Source organism: Mustela erminea, chromosome 3 (assembly GCF_009829155.1).
Source record: "Mustela erminea isolate mMusErm1 chromosome 3, mMusErm1.Pri, whole genome shotgun sequence".
Classification (NCBI taxonomy): Eukaryota; Metazoa; Chordata; class Mammalia; order Carnivora; family Mustelidae; genus Mustela; species Mustela erminea.
The window spans coordinates 2,996,526-3,005,939 of NC_045616.1; the positions used below are offsets into that span (position 1 = coordinate 2,996,526).

At 36.2% G+C, this 9,414-nt stretch overlaps 1 protein-coding gene across 1 annotated transcript; it reads left to right on the forward strand.

Moving 5' to 3' along the window:
- The first annotated feature begins 6,963 nt into the window (after positions 1-6,963).
- LOC116585748 (olfactory receptor 6S1-like) lies at positions 6,964-7,932 on the forward strand. Its single transcript, XM_032335008.1, has one exon. The coding sequence runs from the start codon at positions 6,964-6,966 to the stop codon at positions 7,930-7,932; it is 969 nt and encodes a 322-aa protein (XP_032190899.1).
- The last annotated feature ends 1,482 nt before the right edge of the window (positions 7,933-9,414 follow it).

Here is a 9,414-nt window from a genome sequence, read left to right on the forward strand (position 1 = left end):
AAGTTCAAAATGGGTCTCTTGTAGACAACATATGGATGGGTCCTTTCGTTTTATCCAATTTGCAACCCTGTGCTTTTTATGGGCGGATTTATGCCATTCACATTGAGAGTGACTAATGATTGATACGTTTATATTGACATTGTGTTACCTTTGAAGTCTTTCTTTCTGTAGATTGTTTCTATATTTCTGTTCAATGCTCTTCTTAGGATTTTTCCTCTTTTATAGAACTCCCCCCTTAATATTTCCTGCAGTGTTGGTTTGGTGGTTGCATAGGCTTTTAAGCCCTGCCAGTCTTGGAAATTCTTTATCTCTCCATCCATTTTGAATGTCAGTCTTGCTGGATAAAGTATTCTTGGCTGCATGTTCTTCTCATTTAGTGCCCTGAATATATCTTGCCAGCCCTTTCTGGATTTCCAGGTCTCTGTGGACAGGTCTGACGTTATACTGATGGGCTTTCCTCAGTAAGTAAGGAGTCTCTTTTTCCTAGCGGCTTTCAAGATATTATATCTACACTTATGATTCCTCAATTTGACTATCAGGTGCCTTGAAGTTTTCCTGGAATCTATAATCTTGGGTGGATACCATTCGGCCTCTAGTACATGAACGCTGGTTTCATTCACGAGATTGGGAAAATTTTCATGAAGAACTTATTCCACTATATCTTCTAGACTTGTTTCTTTCTCCTCCTCTTCAGGGATTCCAAATTCTGACGTTGGAACATTTCATGGCATCATCATATGATTTCAATCATATGGTGAAGTGAAGAAACAATCGAGCAAACTAACAAACAAACAAAGCAAAGCAAAAAACCACACAGACAGAGACCAACCAAGAAACAGACACTTAAATCTAGAGAACAAAGTGATCGTTGGAGGGATGGGTAAACCAGGTCATGGGAATTAGGGAGTGCACACGTGATGAGCACTGGATATTGTAGAAAGTGTTGAATCACTAAATTGTATATGTGCAACTAATATTACACTCTATGTTAACCATTTGTTAAAATATTATCTTTTCCCCAATGACTGTCTTTGTCAAAGATTGGTTGATTATATTACATATTTATTATGTGTTTTTAAGAACCTATTTCTGATCTCTGTATTTTCTTCTAAAGGTCTGTTTCATTCTTTTGCAAATACCATGTTGTCTTGATCAGCAAAGATTTATAAGAAGTCTTGAATTCAGGTAGCACTAGTTTTCCAACTTAGTTCCTTTGATAATTTTCTAATCATATGATTCTGTTTTATAGTTCTTGAGTTGTAGGGTTTCTTTATAGATTCCAGATATCATCTCCTTATATTTTGCAAATATTTGTTTTTCAAATATTTTCTATTCTTCCATAGTTTGCCTTTTCACCCTGGGTGTTTTCTTTTCCGTGAAGAAAAATTCTAGCCTTATGTTTTCACACTTATCAATTTTTGCTTTTTAATCCTTGTTCTTTTTGGTGTCATATCCAAGCAATTTTTTATTAACATATAATGTGTTATTTGTTTCAGGGTTATAGGTCTGTGATTCATCAGTCTTACACAATTCACAGAGCTCACCATAGCATATACCCTCCCCTATATCCATTACCCAGTCACCCTATCCACACCACCCTCCTCTACTCCAGCAACCCTTAGTTTGTTTCCTGAGATTGATTCTCTTCAGGTTTGTCTCCCTCTCTGGCTTTGTCCTGTTTTGTTTGCCCTCCATTCCCACTGTGATCCTCTTTCTTGTTTCTCAAATTCCTCATATCAGTGAGATCATAAGATAATTGCCTTTCTCTGACTTATTTCACTTAGCATAATAGCCTCTAGTTCCAACCATATCATTGTAAATGGCAAGATTTGGGGTTTTTTGATGGCTGCATATTCATATATGCATCATATGTGTGTATAAATATGTATATATATACATATATATACACATATATATGTAAGTATGTATCTCACATCTTCAATATGCATTGATCTGTTGATAGACATCTAAGCTCTTTTCATAGTTTGACTATTGGGGATGTTGCTGCTATAAACCTTGGGGTACACATGCCCCTTTGGATCACTAAATTTGCAGCCTTAGGGTAAATATCCAGTACTGTGATTGCTGGGTCATAAAGTAGCTCTATTTTCAACTTTTTGAGGAGCCTCCATGCTGTTTTCCAGAGTGGCTGCACCACCTTTCATTCCCACCAACAGTATAGAATGGTTCTCCTTTCTCCGCCTCCTTGCCAGCATCTGTCATTTCCTGAATTGTTAATTCTAGCCATTCTGACTAGTGTGAAGTGGTATCTTACTGTAGTTTTGATTTGTATTTCCCTGTTGCCGAAGTGATGTGGAGCACTTTTTCATGTGTCTGTTGGCCATCTGGATGTCTTCTTTGCAGAAGTGTCCATGTCTTCTGTCCATTTCCTGATTGGATTATTTGTTCTTTAGGTGTTGAGTTTGAAAAGTTCTTTAGACATTTAGGATACTAGCCCTTTATCTAATATGTCAATTGTGAATATCTTCTCCCATTCTATCAGTTTTCTTTTGGTTTTATTGACTGTTTCCTTTGCTGTGCAAATTTTTTTTATCTTTTTTTTAAATTAATTTATTTATTCTCAGCATAACAGTATTCATTATTTTTTCACCACACCCAGTGCTCCATGCATTCCATGCCCTCTATAATACCCACCACCTGGTACCCCAGCTTCCCACACCCCGCCACTTCAAACCCCTCAGATTGTTTTTCAGAGTCCATAGTCTCTCATGATTCACCTCCCCTTCCAATTTACCCCAACTCCCTTCTCCTCTCTAACTCTCCATGTCCTCCATGCTTTTTGTTATGCTCCACAAATAAGTGAAACCATATGATAATTGACTCTCTCTGCTTGACTTATTTCACTCAGCATAATATCTTCCAGTCCTGTCCATGTTGCTACAAAAGTTGGGTATCACCAAACTATGGAAAGAACCAAGATGCCCTTCAATGGACGAATGGATAAGGAAAATGTGGTCCATATACACTACGGAGTATTATGCCTCCATCAGAAAAAAAGATCTTTTGATCTTGATGAAGTCCCAATAGTTCATTTTTTGCCCTTGCTTCCCTTGCCTTTGTTGATGTTTCTCAGAAGAATTTGCTGTGGCTGAGGTCAAAGAGTTGTGGCCTGTGATCTCCTCAAGGATTTTGATGGAATCCTGTCACACATGGAAGACTTTCATCCATTTGAGTCTATTTTTGTGTGTGTGATGTAAGAAAAAAAGGTCCAGTTTTATTCTTATGCATGTGCCTGTCCAATTTTCCCAGGACCATTTGTTGAAGAGATTGTCTTTTTTCCAAAGAACATTAATTCCTGCTTTGTCAAAGACTAGTTGACCTTACAGTAGATGATCTATTTCTGGGCTCTCTATTCTGTTCCATTAATTTATGTGTCTGTTTTTGTGCCAGTACCATACTGTCTTGTTGATTACAGCTTTGTAATAGAGCTTGAAGTCTGGAATTGTGATGCCACCAACTTTGGCTTCTTTTTTCAACATTCTTCTGGTTATTCATAGTCTTTTCTAATTCCACATAAATTTTGTGATTATTTGTTCCATTTCTTTGAGAAATTGGATGGTATTTTGACAAGGATTGCATTAAATGTGTAGATTGCTTTTGGTAGCATAGATATTTTTACAACATTTGTTCTTCCAGTCCATGAGCATGGATTGTCTTTCTATTACTTTGTGTCTTCCTCAATTTCTTTCATGAGTACTTCATAATTTTCTGAGTATATAATATTTCCCTCTTTGGTTAGGTTTTTCCTAGGTATCTTATGGTTTGGGGTGCATTAGTAAATGACATTGACCCCTTAATTTCTCTTTCTTCTCTCTTGCCTTTGGCATATATAAAAGCTATCCTAACTGGCAAAGAAGAAGTCAAACTCTCACTTTTGCAGATGATATGATACTTTATTTGGAAAACTCAAAAGGCTCCACTCCAAAACTGAGAGAACTCATAAAGGAATTCAGTAAAATGTCAGGATATAAATCAATACACAGAAATCAGCTGCATTTCTATACATTCAATTGTTTTTATGTCCTAATTATATTTTTATTTACTACATAAAAGTATGAAACTTTATTTCTTATGTATGTTTTCTTTCATTCTTGACTAGTTTATATGCCTCTGATGGCATGGATTAGATATATTTTCTCAGTGAATCAAAGTACATACAGAAAATAAGTGTTGGTAATATCTTTTTTGAAAAAAAATAATGTATTTTAGATAAATTTGTATTTTATAATTTTCTTACATATTTATGTATATATATATATATATATGTTTACTAACTATCTGAAGTAGTTACCAGAGTTCAGCTTGATAATCAATAATCAGTCTGATATCAATAATGATCTATCTTCTATGGTTTTTGTAAAGTTAAAAAAAACTGCACTTTTTAGAAGAATCCCTAATACAAAGTGAGTATTAAATAAATGTATATGGTGATGATGGTGATGAAGAAGAAGATGATGATGATGATGATGATGATAAAGATGAAGATGAAAACATATTCCATGATATTTTATTGCAATTAAAGTACTGGTTCCTGTCAATAGCATCTGCAATGATTTTGCTGATTTCTTTTTGATTTTTTAGGCTCAATCTATTTCCTATAGAAGTTGTGTTTACAAGTTCTTTTCTAATTTGAGAAACTTATTTTAATTAGAATTGCCATAAATTATTCTCTGGAGTGTTGTTTCAGAAGAAGCTCTGTCCCTCGAGAAGCAGAAATAATGAACTTAACCTTCCCTCCTGTTTTTATATTACAATAATCTGTACATGTGATTATTGGCACACCATAGTATTGATTCACTCATTCCTACACAGAGTCCTTATACAGTGTCCTATAACCATAGTCATATACTCCTCTGCCTTGTTTCTTAACATTCTGAGACTTTCAGGAGAATTCAGTCCATAGAAATGATTCTAATCATGGATGACACCCAAACCATGCAGTTATAAAGGAGGAATACTCTGAAACCATGCACTTGCATGTTCATAAAAATTCTGAGGTACCCTCCAGCAGGTAAGCAAAGAATTGACAATATTATCTTCTTTCAACTGATGGTCTTTCTTTCTCCTCCATTTCTCACTTACTGATAACATTATGTAAAATTTTGGAATTGACTGAAAGGATTGTTATTGTCCCAACTTGGGTCTTTAGTGTTTATCTTATATTACTAGTGTTCTCAAGGCATCCATTGATTGCCCATGATCAAACTAATTATTTAGCAGATCACAGGAAAGACTCACAAATAAAACACCCTACTCCACAATTATTTTTTCCAACTAAATCAATTAATATTTCCTTTCCCGTCTGTGATTAAAGGAAAGTAAACTATGTCCCTTCATAATATATAACCACATTAAGAAATTTATTACCTACTAACTAAACTACAGAATTTGTGTTATTATATTAGAAATAGTCATTATAAAGAATCACAGTGCAAACTCCCAACATTGATTCAATTTTTTCTCTTCTATCATAAAATGAATAATACACAAAACTCAGAAATTTATCTGAATAAATTCTCACTTGCTTCCTCATTGTGAAGTAAAGAAATAAGAATAAAAGTCATCAAAATAAAAAATAAATATTTTAGGTCAGAAAAAAATGACCAAACCTAAATTAAAAGACACAGATCTTGACTTATTTCCAACTTTGACCCTTCAATGATATAAATTTTAGCTAATCTCTACAACATTCATCCATTACATCTATTGAAGAGCAGCAGCGGTAGACATTCCTACTTAAATTAGCATTTCCAACACCAATTAGTAAGAAATTTGTATTTCTTGTAATCTGAAATTTGAAGTCACTCCCTAATTCTAACTTTTAACAAAACAAACAAACTAAATTAATTAATTAATTAAAACAACAACAAAACAATTTCCTCTCCATGAATGGTGCGGTTTCCTCTGTCTTTTTTAGTTTTGATTTGCAGTATGAACTGTACAAAATTAGGCTTTGCTGCTTCTCTTAGTCAAATTCAAAATCATCAATTATTTTCTCCTTCTTCCCTAGTGTTTTCTGTGTTTGAATTCCAAGATAAATTTAATCACAGTGATAAAGTCATATTTTGATTTTTTTTTCTTAAATGACCTCTGAACATCTTATCCACTATGAAATGTGATTCTATATAGAGATTATACGAGACTGACTTTATTTTCCTGTATTTAACTGTAACAGACGTTAGAACCAGTAATTCAGGAGTCATGAACCTATTACTGATCATGTATATATTTGTTGTTGTTGTCTTTGTTGTTGTTCTTTTTAATACTTTTTCTTCCAATGAAAATAAAATAGCTTCTAAAAGCTATTTTTGTACACATATATTAATATAGAATTAGACTTGACTGCAACTCTGCCAGCACTCTGAAAGAATGCCTTTACAGCTGAAGGGATTAAGGTCACTGTTTTATGTCTATATCAAAGGGCACACTACTCATCTGTTCACATATGCAGAGCTAACTTTAGTCTCAGAGTTCCTACACAGAGGGGAGCCTCACTGGCCTTTCAAAAGAGCACTTTTCACAATCTTACTGTAGTACTGTCTTCCATAGGTCATCTTAGGACTTATTTGTATATGGGGAAAATGTAATTTGTTTAATTTTTTCCATTATCATTCCTCCACAAAAAGAAACATGACTGATAGCTATAGATAGGGTACTTCTTTTTTTTTTTAAGATTTTTTATTTTATTTATTTGATAGATAGACATCACAAGTAGGCAGAGAGGCAGGCAAAGAGAAAGAGAGGAGGAAGCAGGCTCCCTGCCCAGCAGAGAGCCCGATGTGGGACTCGATCCCAGGACCCTGAGATCATGACCTGAGCCGAAGGCAGCGGCTTAACCCACTGAGCCACCCAGGCGCCCAGATAGGGTACTTCTAATGTTGAGTTGCAAAGACGAACCTTGAACGTATCTTTTTTATTATGTCAGGTGGAAGTGGCAACATTATGGATCACAGAAACAAGACCAGAGTCACTGAGTTTATTCTTCTGGGGTTTCAGAATGAGAAAGAAATAGAAGTTCTTCTTTTTTCTGCCTTCCTGCTCATGTACATAACATCTCTGATTGGCAACACCATGATCATCCTTTTGGTGTGTGGTGACTACCGTCTGCATTCACCCATGTATTTCTTTGTAGCCAATCTTTCTTTCCTTGAAGTTGCCATCACCTCCACAGTGGTACCTAAGATGCTAGCTAACACATTTTCCCTAACCAAGAGAATATCCTTTGTGGGATGTCTTACTCAGTCTTTCTTCTACTTCCTTCTGGGATCCACAGAATTCTTCATCCTGGCCGTCATGTCCCTTGACCGATATATTGCCATTTGCAACCCACTGAGGTATGCCATCATCATGAATAAACAGACATGCATATTCTTACTTCTAGGATCTTATGTGGGTGCATTATTGTCAATTTTAGTGCCATCGATCTTAACTGCTCCTCTTCCCTTTTGTGGGCCAAATATTATCAATCACTTTTTTTGTGACAGTGGCCCAGTGCTAAAGCTGGTGTGTGCAGACATCTCTCTGGCTGAGGTGGCTGACTTTATCTCCTCTGCTGTGTTGCTTTTGGGCTCTTTGCTCCTGACAGGAGTGTCTTATCTGTACATTATTGTTACTATCCTTAGAATTCCCTCTGCCCAGGGACGACAGAAAGCTTTCTCCACCTGTGTTTCACATATCACTGTAGTGACACTTTATTACGGAAGCTCCATCTTTATCTATGTCCGCCCAAAAAAGGAAAATGTGATGGATGTTAACAAATTTGCCACAGTGCTGAACACCATTGTAACACCAATGCTGAACCCTTTCATCTATAGCCTTCGAAATGAGAAAGTCAGAGAATCCCTGAGTGATGCCTTCAAAAAATGTGTAGGGATGGTGACAAATTCAAGAGCTTTAAGATCTGAAAAATAATACCTCTGCAACAAAGATATCTTCATATGGCAAAAAAATGAATTTATCACGTAACTAAAAGTTACTATTATGGCAAAAGGAAGAAATTCAGGTGAACATAGATAACTTCTTAGCCATATCCAGGTTTACCGAAGAGTAATGCACATAGATCTGAAAATGTGTAATCATTGTTTCCATTTGTTTTTGTAACTCCAGTGTTTTAAAAATAAAATCCTAAGGGTGCCTGGGTGGCTCAGTCAGTTAAGTGTCTGCCTTCAGCTCAGGTCATGATTCAAGGGTCCTGGGATCAATTTCCACATCTGGATCCTTGCTCAGGCAGGGAGCCTTTTTCCCTCTGACATCCACTCCCCCTGCTTGTGAACTTGCTCGCTCGCTCTCTCTCTCTCTCTCTCCCTTTCTCTGTCTCTTCCTCTTCAGTTGACAAAAAATAAATAAAGTCTTTGAAAAACACACTACAATCTAGTGATTTGAATTCAAACAGAGCTAGTATTAGGTGTTTCTGCCTTTGATATGCTCTTAGATTTATTACACAGTAGGAAATTACTTTAGCTAATGAAATTTGGACATATTTCTTGAAGACTTTATTGACTTATTTGTTAGAGAGAGAGTGAGCACAGGCAGACAGAGTGGCAGGCAGAGGCAGAGGCAGAAGCAGGCTCCCTGTGAAGCAAGGACCCCAATGTGGGACTGGATCCCAGGATGCTGTTGTTGTGACCTGAGCTGAAGGCAGCCACTTAACAAACTGAGAAACCCAGGTGTCCCAGACATAAAATAATTTATAATAAGAGGTTTGTTTTTTGTTTGTTTGTTTGTTTGTTTTTACCCTTGCTTCCCTTGACTTCGTCAATATTCCTAGGAAGAAGTTGCTGCAGCTGAGGACAAAGAGGTTGCTGTCTGTGTTCTCCTCAAGGATTTTGATGGATTCCTTTCTCACATTGAGGTCCTTCATCCATTCTGAGTCTCATGTGTGGTATAAGGAAATGGTCCAGTTTCATTATTCTGCATGTGGCTGCCCAATTTTCCCAACACCATTTGGTGAAGAGACTGTCTTTACTCCACTGTACATTCCTTCCTGCTTTGTCAAAGACTAGTTGACCATAGAGTTGAGGGTCTATTTCTGGGCTCTCTATTCTGTTCCATTGATCTATGTGTCTGTTTTTGTGCCAGTACCGTACTGTCTTGATGATGACAGCTTTGTAATAGAGCTAGACGTCTGGAATTGTGATGTCACCAACTATGGCTTTCTTTTTCAATATTCCTCTGGCTACTTGAGGTCTTTTCTGGTTTCATATAAATTTTGTGATTATTTGTTCCATTTCTTTGAAAAAAAAAAGATGGATGGGATTTTGAAAGGGATTGCATTAAATGTGTAGTTTGCTTTCAGTAGCATAGACATTTTCACAATATTTTTTCTTTCAATCCATGAGCATGGAACAATTTTCCATTTCTTTGTGTCTTCCCCAATTTCTTTCATGAGTACTT